The sequence below is a fragment of the Plecotus auritus genome (assembly GCF_963455305.1).
Source record: "Plecotus auritus genome assembly, chromosome: 5".
NCBI classification, from domain to species: domain Eukaryota; kingdom Metazoa; phylum Chordata; class Mammalia; order Chiroptera; family Vespertilionidae; genus Plecotus; species Plecotus auritus.
In genome coordinates, this window is record NC_137776.1 from 170,162,629 (window position 1) to 170,182,622 (window position 19,994).

Here is a 19,994-nt window from a genome sequence, read left to right on the forward strand (position 1 = left end):
TGGCCTGCATGGTCTGGAGCACTCCCTCACGTCAGAGAACCCAAAAAGGGCCAAGACTGGCGGAGTCAGGCAGAGGGGGTTCCCATCCCAGAGCCACCACTCTGAAGCTGTGTGAGGCCACAGGCGTGTCCACCTGCCCTCTCCTTCTTGAGCCTCAGCTCTCCTGTTTGTACGTCAGGCACAGGAAACAGCGCCCTCACTGAGCCGTACGAGAGGAAGGCAACCCGTGCCTACCACAGCACCTGGCACACTACAGGCACCTGACCCAGGACGGGTCACCCCATGGGGTGGGGAGGCCTGGGCGGCCGAGCCCAGGGAGGGCGTGTGGGGCAGCACTGACCAGTAGGAGTTGATGATCTTGCAGAAGGCCAGCTCACAGCACATCTTCAGGTTGCCCTGGTGCTCAGGGAGGTCAGCGGCCGAGCACTTGCTCGGGTCCACTTCGCAGTTCTCGTCCGACTCGTACAGCGCCTTGATGAACTCACCTGTGTCCAGGAGGGCAGGGAGGGGCAGTGAGGACCTGGTGGGCATGTCCCACCTTCTGCCCACGCCGGCCCAAACCCTCCCTACCTAGCGCGTCCTGCAGATACTTCTGGCCCACCAACTTGAGGTACTCCTCGATGGCCTTGGTGGCCAGCGTGTTCTCCCGGAAGATGAGGTGCTCGTTGTCCCCACAGCGGTCCACCTCTGACATCATCAGGTCGGTCAAGAAGTCCTGGGGAGGCAGGCAGTGAGGAGGGAGGACCTGGGCAAGCCGGCAGGGAGGACCCTAGGGTTCCACACCCGCTGCCCGGGCAGCGGCCAGAAGCCCCTGCTTCCCAAGGCTGAAGGGGTTCCCATCCCAGGGCACTGTCCACCTTGGGGGCTGCCGGAGGGCAGGGCCGCCTGGTGACATCACAGCTGGGTCTCGGGATCAGGGAGGCAGGCCTGGGCAAGAGCGTGCCACATGGACACAAGCTTCCAGCCCCATGGCCAGACCAGCTGGACTCAAATCCCTGCTTGGCCCTGAGCAGGCCTGGGTGACCAGGGAACCGCCCCCCACCACCATCAACGCCAGAGAGGACAGACGGGCACCCTCTCCACTATCTGCCCATGACTCTGATGAGTCTCCCACACCAGACATGGGCTCGCTCTGTGTGGTGCAGCAGAGAAGGAGCGAGGCAGAGGCTGTCCGGCTGCCTTGGGGGCAGTGAGCCAGTGCTCAGTCGCTGAGAGAAGGGACCTTAGCTTCGTTGGGAAGGCAGTGGCACCACCGCCCACCTGGCAAACCCAGGGCTGCGGTTCCTCACTGCTGAGGGCAGCTGTTAAGTAGATGAGCCGCTAGTGCCACAGGCAGGGTCATGGGCAGAGCCCAGGAGGCAGCCTGGCCCACATCTCCCTCCTGGAGGGAGGCTGGAGGGAGGCTGGAGAGCTCCCTCCCTCCAAAGACCCCTCCTCTCACCCACAGCCAGCCTCGTGGCTTGGGGGAGGGGAAGAGGACAGGCAGGCAGTCAGAGGCCCAGGGGAGGGTGAAGGGCAGGGCAGGGGCCACCAGCAAGGAGGCTACAAGTTGGCCAGCGTGGACCAGGGTTTCTGGTGCACACAACTTTGGGAACCTCTCTGACATCACACGTGGCCCCTTAAACACAGAACTGAGCTCGAGGCCCAGGAGGCCCTGCTGGCCAAAGGAGGGATGATGGCGGGGGGGGGGGGGGGGGCAGGGAGGGCGTGTTTAAGAAGCTTCCATTGCCTCTGGGGACCACATAATCTGAGGAGCCCTTCCTGACCCTCAGCTGACCTCTGGGATCTCCTCGGAACATGGAAGCAGGACCCCGGCTCCTCTGCCCAGGCCTTCCTGGGCTCATGGAGGGGTACTCCTTGTCCCCGCTGATCCCACTCTGCTCCCTGGTGTCAGAGTCTCCGCCCAGGCTGGGTGAGGAAGAGCTCCTCAGAGCTAGGGCCCAATGAGGGGACCAGCACAGAACAGAATAGGAAACTGACCTGTCCAAGGCCACAGCTCCCAGGCCGGACCTGGCCCAGGTCTCCTGCCTCCCAGAGCCCGTTCCTCCTGCTGTACTGAGGGAGAGGGGGTAGCAGGGAGAAGCCCTTGGAGTCCACGACAGACCAAAAAGTCACTGCTCACTTCCTCACTACAAGCTGCCATCCGTCCCTCAGCTCCACATCTGCCTCAGTGATGGGGGCAGAAGAACGAAACCCCTCACTCCATGACACACACTTGGGTTCAGGACGACCACCTGGTCAGTGCCCCCAATAGGGCTGAAATCCATGCCTTGGACACAGGAAACAGCAGGTAACCTAGTGTGTTACCGGGCCTTCCCCAGGGCCACGGACACGGGCACACGCACCTTCACCTTGCCCGTGCTCTGGAGGATGTGCACCAGGGCCGACGCCATCTCCTCCTTGGTCTTGGCGCTCAGGATGGGCTCGAGGGCTGCGCAGAGCCCCAGGTAGTGGTTGGTGATGTGCTCGGCAAACTCCTTGTACATCTCCATGGGCAGGATGCTGATGGTCTGGTAGCGCGCCTTGATGCGGATCATGGGTCCGGGGCCCTTGCCACCCTTGGGGTTGGGCGTCATCACTGGGTACCACTTTTCCACGAACTGCCGCCCGGCCACCGAGGCGGCGGGCAGGCTCACCAGGCCCAGGTAGCTGTTGCGCTCCTTCTTCTTCTTCTTGTCGGTCTCCCGGTACAGGTGGACGGTGACGGTGCGCAGGGGCGGCAGGTTGTGGAACTCAAAGTGCTCGCCCCAGAAGACGTTGTCGGTCTTGAGCTTGCCCGTGGTGCGGGCGTAGAGCACATCGTCCAGGCACAGCTCGCACAGGTACTTCTTCTTGGCCGGCAGGTCCTTGGCCTCGATCACCCACAGCTTCAGGATGTGCTCCACACGCCGGCTGTTGTCCTGCACGTGCACAAGGTGAACGGTGGTCACTGAGGGGCCGGCCGCCTGCCCACCGCCCAGGCAGAGCTGGGGGAGCTCTCAGATCCAGGAGGGCCCTAGAAGGGGGTGGGGACGGGCCAGGCACCAACAGGATGGGGCGGGGGAGGGGCAGGGACAACTCTGGAGTCTGGTGGCCATGAGGCTGGATCTCTGCTCTGCCTCAAAGAAGCTCACTGACTTTGGGCAGGTGACTGAATCTAAGATCAGTTCCCTTTTCTATAAAATAGGAACAAATGGTGAGAGATCAAGTAAGAGGTCAGCACAGTGCTTGGCACTGCAGGCCACTGTGCTACTCCTCAGGTCTTCCAGTTTGCTGGTCTGTAAGTCACTTAAGAGGGGACCACTGCTCAGGCCCCTCCCGCAGTGATGTCACAGTGACCGGGCTCAGCCCAGGCCGGGTCAGCCAGGGGGGCAGACACAGAAGCAGGTGATTAGAGTTGGGGCCCATGAACCTGTTGGGGGAAACCCAGGGCAGTGGGAACACAGAGCAGAGCGTCAGGCTGGGCCAGCGGAGCTCCCCGGAGGACGGGACAGAGGTCTAAGCTGGAATTGGATGGGTGGCCAGGAATCGGCCAGGGGAGGAGGGACAAGAGGTCCAGGCAGAAGGCCACCAGCACCCAACTTCCTAACAGCCCGTTCTCAGTTCTCTGGCCCAGCCTCCACGGTGTAGCTTCGAGGACAGAGGCCCACAGCACCTGAGTCAGCCTGGCCACCTCGAACCCCTGTTCCAGGGCCCAACCCTACTGCCCACTCAGGCCCCACCTCCGCCCAGCCCACCCCAAAGATCCCACTCTGCTCCCTGGTGTCAGAGTTTGCGCTCTGCTCCGGGTCTAACCTCAATCCCCGGGCTTTGGTGAGAGGGGACGCAGCCTACCTTGTTGGGGTGCACTGCTCGCCGCAGGTTCTCCATCCACTTATCCCGCTCGGCTGCTGACCGGCAGGAGAAGCACTTGCTTCCTGACGATGTTGTCACCTGAGGGGCCAAACAGGACAGTGTCACAGGGGGGAACACAGCGAGAGACAGGGCAGGACAGAAGACCTCTGGGGCTTGGGGGCTTGAGCCACCAGGTCTGCAGCACAGCCTCAGGAGGGGCAGAATGCGGCTCAGAACGGCCTCTATTTCACATTGGCAGGTGGTGCAGTGAGATCGTTGTCCCAAGCAAGTGGGTGACAAGAGGGTGGTCCAGCCCTGCACCATCTGGCTCCTGGCCCTGGCTCTCCCCCTTCCTCGCATCCTTTGTCCACAGGAAAGTATCTTTCTAACCTCACTCTCCCGAAGATGGGGAGAAGGCATGGGGTACCTGCCCGGGTTGGAGGGCAACGCTTAACCAGGGCCTCCCTCTCCAAGTGGAGCCACGGGCACCAAGGAAACAACCCTGGGGTAGGAACAAGGATCACCTCTGTCCTCAGCTGACACTTTCTGACGGTTATCTTCTGCCAAGTGACAGTGACAACAATGATGGTCACAGAAACTTACCATCTTTAGGAGCCAGACTAGAGGAATGAAAACTGGGCTTCCAGGGGCGCTAGGCCTGGGGTCCTCCTGCTGGGAACCCTGACCCGCCCTCGCCATCAGACTCTCGCTCATCCTCCAATCCCCACCGGTGAGGAAGCCCAGTCCAAGCGGCTCCTCCTCTTCCACTGCCCCCAGCACCACGCCAAGGGCTCGACAGAAGGGAACCAGACTCCCTATCCAGCCATTCCAGGGCCAGCACAAGCCGTAGCAGCCACTGCTGTGGACCAGTGCCCAGGCACCGTCTTCAGCCTGTCCCAGGCAAAGAAGTCGGAGCCCAGATGGAGCCCGGCTGGACCAGGAGTCTTGAACCAGAAACAATGGGCACAAGGGGTGGGGCAGATGCCAGGCACATTCCACTCTTTCCCTGGGGCTGGGTTGCCAGGAGGTTGCCATGAGTCCCCGAATGGCTGACTTTCATTACCAGGCTCATCCCTCCATCAGAGAGCACCCTACTAATTATGTAAGCTCCTTGTGGGTGGGAGTGGAGGGTGAGGTAGGCAGGGAATGTGACTGATGAGAGAATCAATCAGGAACTCCCAGGAACACCTACGATATTCATCACCCTGGTCCTGGCGTGGCCTCAGGCTCGTGGTGTGACCTCTAACATCTTGCCTCTCTGGCCTCAGATTCCCCATCTACTGTGAGAGACTGGACAGGTGATCCCCAGGTACAGCCCTGCCAGGTGGGGTTGCTGCCCTCTGCTTGCTCTTAAACCTGTGTCACAGAACGCTAGGGCAGACAAGATTCTGATGTCTTTACAGAAGAGGGAGACTGGCCCAGAAAAGGGGGTGCTCTCCACCACCTCACACTGCATTTAGGGGGTTTCTAAGGAGGGTGAGCAGGCTTCAGGCAGAGGCCCTGGAGCTTAAGCAATTCTCCATGGACTTTTACCCCCTTTTACTGCCAGGGAGCTCTTGCCCCCACCAGCAGGGAGAATAGTGCTGGTCTGCCTCCAAGGAGCCCACGGAGGAGGAACGAAACCCCCAACTCCAAGCTCTACCTGGTCTCTTAGGAGCCAAAAACAATGAACAGTTTCCAGCTACTGTCCCAAAGCTGAGGCCACCGAGGACTCTAGGAGGGGTCTGGAGACCTGGCCTGACTAGGAGATGCGACCAGGGCCTACCTGACCCCAGTGGGACCCACCTCGAAGCAGTAGTCCTGGCCCAGGATGCTGCTGTGCACGGGCTTGATGACCACCTCCTCCTCCATGCTGAGGTCCAGCGCCTCCACCGCACTGCTGGGGCTGAGCAGGGACTCGTGGGAGCGAGACTCCTTCACCCTGGGCATCAGTTGGGACCTGGGGGGTGGACAGCAGGTACATCAGGCTGGGCCTGTCACTCCCCTCCCCTGCCCGTCCCCTCTCCTCCAGGAAGCCTGCCCAGACCCCCCAGTGGGAGGCAATCACTCCTTGATCAACCCCCCAGTCCTTTTCCTCTATAAAGGCAGACTTGGGGGAGGGGCGCTTCTGTGCTGGAGTCACAGAGACCCAGTATCGGTCCCTTTGCCCAATGCAGGACTCTGAGTGACTGGTTCAGCCTCTGAGGGAGCAAGTGGCTGAGGGTGAGCCACGCAGGAGCTGAAAGTCAGCACTGAGTGCAGGGCAGGCTCTGGCCTGGCTCCCAAGCAGACTCCGAGACCCACAGGGAAGAGCTGAGCTCACCCAGGTGGCCTTCCCCACCCATCCCATCCCCTCAGCCCTGGTCCCCATCCAAGACCAGAGCAGTCACCCACTCGTCCAGAACGTTACCGCCAACAGAGCCCTTTCTCATACCCCACTCGAAGCAGGAGAGCCACAGGGACCTCTGCTGCACCCATTTATAGATGAGGGCAGTGAGGCTCAAAATGCCAAAATCCAGACAGGTCCACATGCCGGGGTTTGGGGTCCAACACAGATACCAAGAGCAGAGGTAGTGGATGCCACCTGGTGCCGAAGTGGAGCCTGGACCTGGACTGGCTAACAGATCTGGCCTCACTTTGCGCCTGCTATGTGGCCCCGGACAAGTCACTACCCCCTCCCTGAGCCTCAGTTTCTCAGCACAGGCCATGGAAAGCGCCTCAGATGGCACCTGCACAGTGCTTGGCAGAGTCTGCCTCAGAGCTGTGCAAGTCCCTTTTCAGAGCCCCTGCCCACAGCAGTGCCCACGGGAGCTGCCTCCCACGGCTGGGCACAGGACAAGCTGGAGAGCCGGCCAAGCCTGGTAAGACCACCTCTGGCGTGGAAGCTGAGCAGGCCTTGCCCCATTCACGTCCATGGCCCAGACCCCAGCACTGGCACAAAACCCTCCCTGGGCTTAGCTTTAGCTCACCCAGATCTCCCAGTCCCTCTCCCCCTCAGCTCCCTGGCCTCCAATCCATCAATCTCTTCCTGCCTCGTCAAAGACCCTACCCTCATGTCAGTGAGGCCTGGCAGGGTCACCACACACTTCCCTCCTGGACACACACCTGTAACCTACTTCCACGACCAGCCAGAGTGAGGGAGGCTGGGGCTACTATGTGTGCGATCAGGAATCCAGAGAATAGCAGATAGGTCCTGCTCACAGGGACTCACAGGCTGACAGAGGCCACCCTCCCCCCGCAAACTCCACGTCATCATGGCAGCAGCCCACACTGACATGGAGGCCTGGGCTGGGCGAGGCATGGGAATGAGAGCTGGAACTGGATCCCAGCCCTTGGGGACCCCACAGCCTAACCCGAGAGGCAGTCAGCCTCCCTGCACCTGCTCCCCCAGGCCCAGCATGAAGCTGGCACATGGCAGGGCTCAGATCACTTGCACCGTATTGATGTCCTCAGGCAGAGCTTCTGAAAGCTCCAAGGAAATGGACAGAGACCACAGGGGAGCTGTGAGAAAGACTGAAATCAAGTTAGAAACACCCGAACCTCCACAGGGCCCCCGTGTGGAACTTTCAGTGAGGCCCCGCCCACCAGCATCCCAGCTGCGGTGCCTCTGCTCCTCCAGCGCCCTCTCTCTGGGAAGAAGTGGTTCACACACATGCACTATGGCCGAACACGTCACCCCGTGCTAGGTGCCTTTGACAAGCCCTCCACCTGCTCCCCCATCACAATGCCTTGGGCGGGTCTGTTATCTCCTCAGTCAATATTCCACCCAGGGCTGCCCACCTCCTGGGGCAGCCTCCAGGCCTCCCTTCCTCATGGGGCTTCATGGCTCAGTGCAAGGGAAGACCTGCCTCAGATGCTGGGGAAGTCACCAGGCCAGGAACAGCAGGGACCCACAGTCCCTGGGCCTGCCGTGCAGGGCTGGAAACCCAGCCTGCAGATCGGGATCGGGCTGCTTTCTGGCCCAGCCCAGAAACCCCTGCCAGGTAAAGATGCTGGGAACCAGGGCAAGTGGAGTAGGGGCCCATGAAGTGCAAACAGAGGGGCTGGTGGGCTGGAGAGAGGAGAGGGAGGCACAGTCCAGTGGACTAGGCCTGCCCAGGAGACCGAGGGGCCCTGGTTCGACAGGCCAGGAGCCCAGCAGGCCCAGGCCTGACCCCAAAGTGGCCAGAGCCTGGAGCTGCAGTATCTACTTTTCCTTCCCCAACATTCTGCCCCACAAACATGCCCCAGCTGGCCCGACCTCAGGGGAAGGTTCCTGGGTAAACTTGTTAAGGCATCCTGACTGCAGCTGGGCAGCCCTGAGCCTCCTCATCTCCCCAGTGCTTCTAGGCCACAGCAGCACCCTCCAGCCAGACCCCTCTACCCAACTGGCATCACTCCCATCTGTCTGCAATCCCCTCAAGGCCTATGGATAATCAAGTCACCACACCTCCACCTGGTGGTGAACCCGCCCTGAAATGTCCCCTCTGTACTTGCTCTCACAACACATCCTGGGAAGATGCTCCTCCTAGCTGGTCAATAACTTCCTCTGCTCTGGGATCCATGCCCTGTTCTCTCCCGAACCCATACTACCTTCCCCAACCTTCTCTGCCTCACAAAAACCTTTCTCCAATTTCAAAGCCCAGGCCAAAAGCTACACCGCCATGCTGTCCCTAGACCCTTCAGGCGGACAAGCGCTCACACCCAGGCCATGTGGCTGAGCCCCACTCCACACCACGTTCCCACCTGTCTCCTCACCTAATTGATTCTCACGACAACCCATCAGGATTGAGGTTCCACACCTCAGAAAGGCCAGGTGGTTCGCCCAAGATTGCACAGGTGGTGGGTGGCAAAGGCCGCGTGTGATGCGAACTGCATTCAGCAGAGTCCAAGACTAACTCCATCAGCACAAGGATCGTCTTCCCATCTCCCCACAGGTGATGGGCAGAGAAAGGCCCACAGCCAGCTGACCTGCTCACTGGTACCCACTCATTCCAGGTCTGGGAGAAAGAGCTAAAGAGACTGGCTGGGGCAGGGCACCCCTGCCCAGGAGCCCAGGAAACGTGGGCACACCACAGGCAGGGCAGGGGCAGAGCTGCTGCTGGAGATACAGCCAGGTCCCAACAGCAGCTCATTGTGCGGCCAGGGAGCAGAAACAAGGAGACATTGTCCCAGCTCCAGGGCCACAGCCTTATCTGATAGCCTTCCAGCCAACCCACGAGCTGTTTTTCAACCCCATCCTTTTTTCTCTTAAAAGGTTAGTGACACAGAAGTTTAGCAAATTCCCCATTATTTCAAGGAGGGAGGAGGCCCCAAAACAAAACCTGCAATTATCAACAAGTCCCTGACATGGGGAGGATGTCCCCGGCTATGAGTGGGGTGAGCTGAAAGTGGGGTTGTACAGCCTGGAAAGTGAGCCTCAGAGGGGGCAGAGAGAGCTGCCCTGCATGCCCCCAGGGGGCAGGACTGGGACCAGGAGAGGTCAATTACAGCTCAGTCACAGCTGTCTCCCCATGGGCCAGGCTGGTTCTAGAGGGAGTCAGCACCCAGCCTCTGACGGTGTACAAGTAGGAACTGGGAGACCCTTTCAGACATGCTGTGGAGGAGATGCCTACACTGCTGGGTGGTTGTTAGGGTAACAGGCCAGGCAGTCAGAGCATGCAGGCAGGCAGTGGAAGGAGCCCCAGGAGTGAGCACAAACGACCACCTCCCCCCTACTCCCCCCTGTAGATGGTAACAGGCAGGAGGGCCCAGTGTCAAGGGTGCCCAGCTGTAATCTAGTCTCCATTCCTTATAACATGCAACCTTGAGATTTTTAAATCATTCAACTCTCCAGACGTCAGTTTCCCCATCCATAAGTGGGGAGAATGAATCTCTTCCTCAGAGGGCTGCTGTAAGGATCAAGGATCAAGTGAGAATGTGTTAGGGAGAACAGGGGTAAATGCCGGTAACTCCATCAGTCACTTGTAACAGTTCCAGTGGCAGGAGCAGGGGATGGCTGTGAACAAGGAAGGATGCACCTGCTGTTATCAAGGCTGATGGTAGAAGACACTCCTGACATTTGGGGTGAGAAGATAGGGACTTCCTGGGCCATTCTGTTTCCTTCCTCTGACCACTCAAATCCCTTACCTTCTTCTCCATGCCTCAGTTTTCCCCATCTACAAAATGGGACAAACTCCCTCTACCCAAATGCTGGGATGTCTCAAAAAAAAAAAAAAAAAAAAAAGCTGTTAATTTTCTGTGTGGGCCCTTGCCTCTGCCCACTGCCATAACCAGGCCTGGAAGGGGCAGAATCCTGGATAAAGTTGGTCTCCATAGAGGAGGTGCCCACTTAAGGGCTGGCAGGACCTGTGGACTGTGGAGTCAGGTCACAGCGTGCCAACCATGCTTCTGCTGTCACAGCCGGGCAGGTGCAGGAGGCTGTGCCGAGAATCTGCCCACGGGTCCTGGCACACAGGCAGAGAAAGGGCCCTACCTCCTGAGAATCCAGTGGCATGACAGTGCCCCACCCAGAACGCCCTGCAGAGCCAACTCCCCCCAGGCCCAGCCTCGCCCTCCAGGCCTGGGAACCGGCTGCTCAGCGGCCAGCGCTCAACTCCTGGCCCAGCTGGGGTCCCAGGGGAAGGGAGAAGAATGCAGCCGCCCTGTGGCTCCAGGGACCCGGGGGAGACAGAGCCTGTCCTTAAAAGGCAGGGAGGTTACCATCCTCCCTGGGAAGGCTCCCTGGGATGGTAGGGCCTGGCCTGGAGGCATGGACTCTCTTGGCCCAGGGTTCCCTGAGTCCAAGGCGAGGGGGCAGGTCCTAGCAGTCACTAGAACCAGTATGACCCTGTCCCCATCCCCAGACTGAGCCCTGGGCTGGAAGGGCCTGGTCTACTGCCCTCACCCTATACCTGGGAGCCTGTGCTTCCCCTTGTCACCACAGCGCTGAGCTGGCAAAGGAGGGTCCACATCCTGGCAACCAGACAGGAGTACCGGCAACTCATCACGTGCTGTGGCTACAGAGCCCTACGTGCTGACTGAATGACCAGCACTGCAGCAGTCTGCACTGAACAGCCACTTACTAAGCACCTACTATGTGTTCCCCCTTGTAATAGGTTTTCTTACCAAGGCACATACATCGATGCATAGCCTTCTTCAACAGTCTGCACAAAAGGCAGTGTCGCCCCAGTGGAAGGGACAACAGGAACTCAATCAGGCTGATGAGCCCTGGTTCATGGGGCACCCTTCCCACACCCCCAGATCATTTAAAGGATTCGATGACAGAGGATTCAGGACACCAGGCTTAGAGAGGAGTGGCGTGGCTGGGTCACAGGATCCACAAGTGGAAGCTGGGACCCTAATGGCCAGATCACCCTCTGTGGGACTGTCCTGGAACCTACTTCACACGGGGGCAGGCCTGGGGGCCAGCATGCAGTCAGCCCAGTGCCCCAGCAGGCTCCTGTCCTCGTACGCCCTGAATCTGCCGGTGACCTCGGGCGCACCCCTTTCTCCCTTGGACACACAGATGCTGCAATGCCCTGGCAGGTTCCCTCCTCTCTCTAGGCTGCTATTTCCTCACCTGAGCTACTTCAGAAAGCACCACAACCCCGCCTCCCAAGGCCAACTCCCTATAAACATAAGAGACCCTTTACCAACTGCTACATCTCTTCCTCCCACCGCCACCGCCACCCTACTATCCACACTCAGCAGGGGTCCTCAAGCCCGAGGACATTTATCCGGCCCACCGGGTGCCGCTGCCTGTCCTGCTTAGCAGCCCACTCGTCCCGGGCCCGCAGTGCGCATAGGAATTTGTTCATAGTTTTTTGTTTTTTTTTAACTATAATCCGGCCCTCCAACTGTCTGAGGGACAGTGAACTGGCCCCGTTTAAAAAGTTTGAGGACCCCTGATCCACAGAGTGATACCTCATTGCTGCCTGCTGGTGACCTGGGCTACAAGGCTTGAGGAGAGACCAGGGATGCAGGGATGCTGGTTCTGGTCCCGGGCCAGGAGAGGCACACGTACCCCATCCCCGTCCCCGTCCCCGTCCCCATCCCCATCCTTGCCAGTATAATTCAACAGCCTAATGGAGTTTTCAAAACAATCCCAGGACACAGGACATTTACCTCCCCACACCTTCTTTTTTTTTTGGGCGGGGGGGAGGGAGGGAGATGGCAAAGAGCACACAGAGAAAGAAGAAACAAAAAAACTTTCCATCTAATCCCTCACGTCCTCCTGCAACCTGAATAATTTTGGGTTTTTAATCAATAGCTGCCAGACTTGTCAAATTACTTTGGGGACCTCACAGCAGTTTTTAAACATTCATAAACCTCAGTGGAACAGCGAAGTGCCCTGAATTTTAAAAGAAGAGAATCTGAGGAACACTCACTGAATAGGATGGGATCTGGGCAAACTGAAAGTTAGTTGAGGGCCTCGTGCCCCTCCTGCTTCTGAGCAGGGATAGCCCTCTATCCCCTTCCTGGTCCCCAGGAGAAATTACCAAGCCTGGCCCAGCCACTCAGAAAGATTAGAGAGGGCGACACCCCCAAACCGTAAGCCACCCCGTCATCCAGAGTAAAGAGCCCCCCATCCCTCCCGGCCCCAGGAGCACAGCATCCGGGACTGAGACCCCAGCCTCATCTGCCACAGCCCAGACACTGTCAACCCCAGAGCAGCCACTGCATGCACGGCCGGGCTGCCCGTCAGCTGCTCCACATGCACAGCAGGCTCTCGAGAATGGTTCCAGGCCTGGCCAAGGCGTTCCCTCCCTGCCAGCTCAGTCTCCTACTCACACATGTAAACACACCCCTCGGTCCCCACAGATCACACCACCCACTGTGGGCCTGGTTCCCCACCCCCACCAGAAACCATAAACACCTCCAACAGCTGCCTCCGGCTCGGGGGACTCATGACCCAAGTAGGAATGGATGATGAAATAAATAAATGAACGAGCTGAAAACCAAGGACTTCCGCTCCTTAAAGACGCCACTTTCCCTCTGGCTTATCAAATTCCTCCCATTTCTCCACCTCCAGGAAGCCCTCCCAGGATCGGACTGCACCCCCATGGAATGTGAGGGCGGGGCAGAAGCAGCATCTCACCCTCATCTCCTCCACCCAATGCCCAGGTATCATGCCATGTGGTCTCCTGGTGCTGCGTGGGCCATTCATGCTAGTGACAGTATGACCTTGCGAGAGCCCTTCTCCCATCCCTGGGCACCAGGCTTCCTGTCAACCAAGGACCAGGCCCTTGTCAACACTGGCTCATGACTGGTCAAATGCGGTAAGGCCTCCTTCCTCAGAAACACACACACATAAACATAATGCTCTGTGATTTGGTTAACCTGCATGCCTCAGCTACCCACTCTGTAGAAAGGGGAACAGTACCTTCGGAGCCACAGAGGGAGCCTGTGTGCAGCCCTGGCCCTGCCTTTCGTGGGCGTTCTGCCCCCTCTGCCCTGTCGCCTCTCTGGTTGCTCCTGGCTTTTCCCTGGGCCCGCTGACATTTCCAAGATGCCTCTCACTCTGCCCAGCAGGCAGAGCCCTCCTGGCCCTCCCTGCATGTGGGCTGTCCAAAAGCCTCTGCCAACTGACCCAGAGACCCTCAGCTTCCGCACCGACCCACCGCCTCCCAGAGCACCTTGAGAAGGCTGACATTTTAAGTAGGCACCTCACGTCCCCCTTGAAGAAGAGAGCCACATCTCGGAATAAGCCCTGGCACCCTCGGTTCCAGCCCCAGTGCTCACCTGGAGCCCAGCTGTGTCCACCCCAGCCACCATTGGGGAGAGAGGGGCTGTGTGGCAGCAGGGAGACAAGAGGCAAAGGCAGGAAGGGAAGGGGTGCTGGCTCGAGGGAGCACAGGCCTCCATAGGGCCTCTCCTGCTCCTCAACTTCCGTATCTGACAAATGGGACTTCCCTTCCTTACCTCCTGCCAGGATTTGTTCTAAGGTTCATTATGCTAATGTCCCCTCCTCCCAGGCTAGTGAGTCCAGCACCCCAGTATATAGTTACTGAGCACCTTCAGTACGTCAGCACTGAGCTGGGGGGCCTTGGGACCCCCAGTGGGGCCTCAGAGCTCTGTTTCCCACTGTCACTCACAGGAGACAGCCAGGAGCATTTGACAGGACAGGAGGAGAAGGTGGTGCCAGCAAGCCACAGGCTCCCAGGCCACCAGCAAAGGCAGAAACTCAGAGAAATGATGTCAAAGAAAACTGGGGTGTGGCTAAGTGCTCTGTGGCTCTCTAGTACCTGCCTCACCCAACACACACCTCCACTTGCCTACACACCTGGGAAGTGCACAGGCTCCACACTGAACACACCCCACAACTCTGACCCTCAAGAAGCCCAGCCGCCCAACTAGTTAAGAAAACGGAGGCTCTGAGACCTTGGGGGCCTTGCCAAGGCCCAGATAGTGTATCAGACTCCGAGAGCCCACCTCCACTTCCCACCCCACAAAGGCTGGCTCTAGGACAAGCTGGCTCTGTCATCTGCCACCTGGCCCATGGATTCCAACCCATAACGCCACACACTTTAAATGCAGCTTCCCAGGTACATGCCAGCCCAGCCACAGCAGCCCTGCTCAGCCCCGTCTGGCTCCGGTCACTCTGGGCTGTCCACCTCCGTGCCTGGCCCAAAGACCACCACCTCCACGGCGCTGCCCCAGCAGAAATGACCAGTCCCTCCAGGGTTTGCCCTTAGGCCCCCACCTCCCTGTACACAAAGAAGTGGAGGCTCAAATAGGTCCTGCAACTCGCCCACGGTCAAGTTCCGGACCAGGGCTGAAGGCCTGGCATCTGGGCTCCAACTCCACGCCCTCTGGACTGCCTGACACTGCCTCAGGCTTTCACCAGCCTGCAGAAGTCGTGGGATCAACTGAACCAACTTTCTGGGAAGGTACAGGAACTCTGCTCACCAGAACTCTCACCTCCTCTGCGACCCTGGGCCGGTCGTTTCCCTGTCTGGAAAACGGTGAGAAGGACATTACGCTGGTAGGAATCTGACCCACGGCCAGCCCCCAGCAGTGGGAGTGAAAGCGGCTAGGACCAAAGGATACTTGTGACAAACCAGGCAGCTCAGCTATTCCTCATGACCCATCCACAGGAAAGTTTGTAACAGCTTCTGACTTCTCAGAGATGAGGACTGCCCCTGCAAAGACTGCTGATCACAGTGACCTGGCTCCTTCCTGACCACTGTTTCAAATATTTAAGCTGGAGCAAAACACACTCAAGGCCGGGACACAGCCTTCCTGGTCTTCCACCACCCCACCCTACAGGCTGAAGGACCAGAGAACAGACACAGGCAGGGAGGAGAGGGGAAAGGAGAGACCCACTAGGGGGCTGGGATGGAGATGACATGGCCCCCAAACCCTGCACAGCCCCACCCAGCCTGGCCCAGGGTTGGCCACGCCGAGCAAAGGCCAAGTTCCTCAGCTCAGAAAACTTCTCAGCGGTTCTAAGCATTTCCCGGTTCTCAACGGGGCCCACCACACAGGCCACCGGGACTTGCTTACAGAAAGAAACAACACTGATTTCCTCTCGTTAAAAACTAAAAACAGCCACAGCACTTTTTGTTTCTTGCTCTTTGGCGGGGCTATCCTAATTGCTTCCACATTCAGGCTGGCTGTTGATGTCTGCAGAGCAACGGAGACATCCCCGGGGAATTCCTGAGCCCTCCCTAGGCTGGCATCTGGGGCAGTCCCTCTCTAACAGGTAGCGTCCACCCATCTCACAGAGATCGCCCCGGGCCCAGGAGGCTGGCTGGTGGCCCCAGGGCCGGCAGCTTCCCTCCTTCCTCATTCCCCAGCCTCCCTCATTCCAACCTCTGTTCAGGCCACTCACCATCTCTCAGCGTGGCCACCAAGCTCGCCAGGCCCAGGACACCAGAGGGCCAGGCCAGCCAGCCAGCTGCCCGCCGTTCCCCACCGGGCCCAGCCAGTCCAACCCAGCTCTGGTCCTGGACATGCCACTCCAGCCCTGTCCGCTGGGACTAATCATGGCTAGCTAAACAAAGGCTAAGTTCCAACTCTCCGTAATGTGCTTTTAAAGGAACAGTGTCCCATTTGGCCCAACCAGGATCTTAAAGGCACAGATCCCTTTTTCTTTACAGAAAACAGGACATCAAACAACAACAACAAAAACCAGAGTCATGATCAAATTGAAGGTCTTGAGCTTCTAAGGAAGACTTTAGATAAAATGCACAATAGTAAAAATCCAAATTTCACCCAAAGGCTCCAAAGAACCCCAGAACAATGGGGCTACATCTTGAAGAATAAGCATAGAAATGGCAGCCGTTTTTAAGCACTCGCTTCGTGCCTGGCACAGCACGAGCTCATTATTCCTCACAGCCACTCCACAAGGCAGGCAATAGCTGGCCCCATCTCAGAGGAGGAACTGCCATGGGCAGAGGTTTCCAACCTGCCCAGGACGACTTCATGCAGCATGCGTGCCGAAAGCTGGGACCCAGCCATGAGAGGTCAGCCAAAGCCAGGATGTGTTCCCCCACCTGCTTCCTCCCCCTCCCGGAGGCCCAGCTCTCCCCAGCCCAATGCCCAGGCCACTAGCACCTTTCCTTCATGGGCAAAATGAAGGGGTGAGGATGAGGGCTCACTTGTCACAGGTGCCCCAACACTGGGCTTTCATCTGGGCCTCAAAACCCTGTGAGGTTGGTTCTGGTCTTTCCCCTTCTTACATTCAGATGAGAACACTGTATCATGACATCTGGCAGGACATGAAGGAGACAGGCAGACCTGCAGCGGTGGGCACTTCACACCCAGGCCTAGGCCCCTCCTGGACAGGCTGCATGGCTACAGGCAGCGGCAGGGGAGCCCGGGGCTCAGCAAGCTGGCAAGGCCCTTCCACTGTCTACGAGAATGGAGGCGGCAGGGCTGCAGGCTCTCCTGGGGCCCTAAGGCTCCAAAGGGTGGGCAGGGCCTACCCAACTGCTAGAGAGAAGGAGACCAGGGGAGGAAAGGAAGAGACTTGACTGCCTGGGCCTTAGTACCTGTCCTAACAAGCCCTCTGAAAAAGATGGGCCATTTCCTGGCACCTGGGGTAGCTGAGCAGGCAGTAGATGCTGTTTCTCGGATGCCATCCTCTATCTGAAAGGCCAAGGCCAGGCGCAGTCCTCAGGCCTAACGCTGCAGGGGCCAGCCAGTCAAGGATTTACCACCCTCATTCTGTTTCCATGGAACCCCCAGTCACATAAGCTCGAGGCCGCAGCCTGGCGGTTAAAAACATGGGCTCTGAAGCCAGAATGTCCAGTTCAAATCTGGGCTGTGCCACTTACAACTTGGTGCTCTTGGACAAGGCAAGTCACCTCTTGGGCCTCTGTTTCCCGCTCTGTCAGACGGACAACAGTGATGGTATTAACCTCACGGTGGCTGTGAGGAGTCACCGAGTTTCAGACAAAGCCTGACTCAGAGTGAGCACTTCAGAGACCAGCCAGTGTAGTGAAGCTGAAGGAGGCTGCTCAGGCTACCCTGGGAGGCACACAGCTGGAAACCAGTCCCGGGTACTAACCCTGGGCAAGTCACTTTTCTCGGGGTCTTAGTTTCTGTCTATAAAAAGGAAAGAGTCCAATTGGGACCCTCAGTGACTACCAGGCAAGACCACCCTCCCAGAACCTCTCAAACGCCCACCCTCTCCCAGAAGGCCAGAAAGACAGGAAGGCTGGGCGGTGGCCCAAATACTTTGAAACCTGAAAACAGCCTGCCTCTGCCCCACCCCAGGCCAATTGGGGTCTGCTGGGCAGCGGAAGGGAAGAGAGGGCACGAAGCAGCCAAGCAGCGACACTAACTGTCATCAGGAGGCAGCACAGAGTGTCACCTCCCCAGGTGGAGCCCAGCCCGACCTTGGCCTTCTCACTCCCCAGTGAGAGGGGCCTCCTCCCCAGGTGTCCCCAGGGTTTGTGTGCAGCTGAGCTCACTTTCCTGTGGGAAGCTGTGCAGCAGTCAGACAAGCCACCTCACACCTGCCGCACAAACAGCCTCCCTCGGCCCCAAGCGCCCCAAGGCTTGACCAGGCTCAAGGCCTGCCTCCTTCTACCTTCCTGGAGGCTAAAGCAACCAGCATGTGTGCTGAGGGAGGGCAGGGCGCGTGTGGAGCACCAGAGGAAACAAGGTAAGAGGCAGGAGCAATGCCCTGCAGCCCTGGCAGACCATGTGGCCACTATCCCTGGGGCAGCAGGGCCCAGGGTGACTTAGGTGCCATCATTACCCCCTCACCCACAGGGTTATTAATCAGGCGGCGAGGGGTGGCCTGACTTGGCGTCCCTCCTCCCGCACAGGCCACTGTGCTCCTTCCCAGGCACCCGCATCACCTTTCCTCCATTTCTCAGGATCTGATTTGGGACACTCCTCCAGGAAGATACTTTCCTTTGGCGATTTCACCACTCCTTAGCTTTAAATATGTCCAGTGTGCTCAGGAATCCTGTGTTCCTATCTCCAGCCCTCCCCTCCCCTGAGCTCCAGGCTCACAGATCTAAATGCTGGCTGACATCTCCTGGACTCCTGAAAGTCTGAAGTGGACCTCCATCTCGGTGGTTAAAGCCCAGTCTCAAACGCCAGGAACCCTACCTCTCCTTCGCCTTTAAAATGCAGCCCATCAGCAAATCCTCTAAAATCTCACACTCATCCACTTCATGGAACCTGCTCTGGCAGCCTCACTCCGCCACCCCCCAACTCCCTACTAGGGTGGAACAGGGACCCTTTAGAAATGCAAATCATTATTTAACTCCAGGGCTAGAAACCCATCAATCAGTCCAATCAGCACTCAGAATACATCCAAAGTCCTCCCCAGGTGGAAGAAGTTGGCCAGGTGGATTACCTACCCTCTGCCCTCATCCAGCAACCCCCACCCTGCACCTGCAAGCAGCCTGGGCTTGCCTGCCTCCGGCCGGCCGGGACTTTGTACGGCGGCTCCTCTATTTTTCCCTATCTTCCAAAGGCTGGCTGGCTTAGGGAATCTTTTGGAACTCAGCCCTCCCCCTACTGCCCCATTCCAACAGCTCTTGACACATCCCCATTACTTCCCACCAAACCACCTAGCGTGCTTCTTCCTTCATTGCAACTTGCTCATTCAGCCAGCAAATATTTAAATGCAATCTATGTCCCAGGCACTTTTTTGAGCACTGGGAATCCAGGTGCTGAACTAAGCAGACAGAAATCCCTGACTTATATTTCAGTTAGGGAACTTCACCCAACCTGGAATTCCTTTCCAGAGCTCGGCGTGCCCCAGGGCCACGTCTGTGTGTTTTCCACGTCCTAAGGCACAAGGGGGTGGGGTTTGGCATGCTGTAAGAGCTCAATAAGTATTTAAAATAACGAGTGTGCAAAAAAAAAAAAAAAAAAAAAAAAACAGCATGGCAGCAAAGAAACCAAGCCTAGAAAGACCCTAGAAGTCAAGAGTCCAGCCTTCAATGTCTCCTAGGGAGATGCCTCTCAATCCCTGGGGGGGAGGGGCCCTCAGGTGAGCGAGAGGCTTCTGCGCTCCCCAGCCCCTATGGGAGACTAGATGCACAGAGCAGCTCCAGTCCACTAACTGCTGGAGAACAGAGGGATGACCGCAGGCCTGCGCAGTCAGGGAAGGTTCCCTAAAGAGGTGAAATCTGAGCAAGGCCACGTCACCCCCCTGGGCCCTCAAATCTAGGGAGAGGGAGAAAAACAAAATTGTGGTTTAGGACCCTGATGTCCTTTTCTCTAGTAGGAAAAAAAGAGAGAAACCTTGCTCCGAAAACCCCTTTACTTTTCATTAGTGTCTGGATCAATACAAGTTTTAGGAGTAAAGCTCCTCGTCTGCAATACTAACCACCAGAGAGACAGGCTGGGATTATTAAATCTGGGTCCAAGAGCCCCAGTGGCTTGCCCCTTCTCCTCACCTGCGCTGGCAGCCTCCTGCTAAAGAACAGGCAAGGGTCCTCATTGGGAACACAGCCTGAGGTCAAAGCCCCCTCCTGTCAGCTTGCCTTGCCAACCCCACCAGTTCCCTGGGCCTAGATCACCTTCCAGGTGCCCCACAGCCTCCCCTCCCCTCCCCGAGACTTGATGCTCCCAGAGGGCAGGGCCTGATTCCCAGGAGGAGGAAGAAGCCACTCTAGCAACCCCAGACACCCACCTTTGCACTTCCTCTCAAGCCCCTGAAGGGTCTTGGCTGGCTATTGACCACCTTCCCTCATCAATGAGGCCCTGACCCCAGGACAGGTAGCATTCCAGGGCCAGGCTCCCAGGAGAAACAACCCCACAGCCTCAAG

General features: G+C 58.1%; 1 protein-coding gene across 12 annotated transcripts in view; it reads right to left on the reverse strand.

Annotated features, from left to right (window-relative positions):
• DAB2IP (DAB2 interacting protein) overlaps nucleotides 1–19,994 on the reverse strand; it is a 180,792-nt gene that overhangs the window by 19,595 nt on the left and 141,203 nt on the right. For 11 of the 12 annotated variants that reach the window (XM_080667705.1, XM_080667704.1, XM_080667702.1 and 8 more), the window contains 5 exons: nucleotides 5,599–5,752; nucleotides 3,814–3,912; nucleotides 2,346–2,900; nucleotides 571–715; nucleotides 341–485 (listed from right to left, as the gene is read on the reverse strand). In XM_080667705.1, coding sequence (XP_080523831.1) covers nucleotides 341–485; nucleotides 571–715; nucleotides 2,346–2,900; nucleotides 3,814–3,912; nucleotides 5,599–5,752 — 1,098 coding nt within the window. Of the gene's footprint in view, nucleotides 1–340; nucleotides 486–570; nucleotides 716–2,345; nucleotides 2,901–3,813; nucleotides 3,913–5,598; nucleotides 5,753–15,586; nucleotides 15,662–19,994 lie in introns of those variants that run through there. The other variant, XM_080667706.1, reaches the window with a different exon arrangement.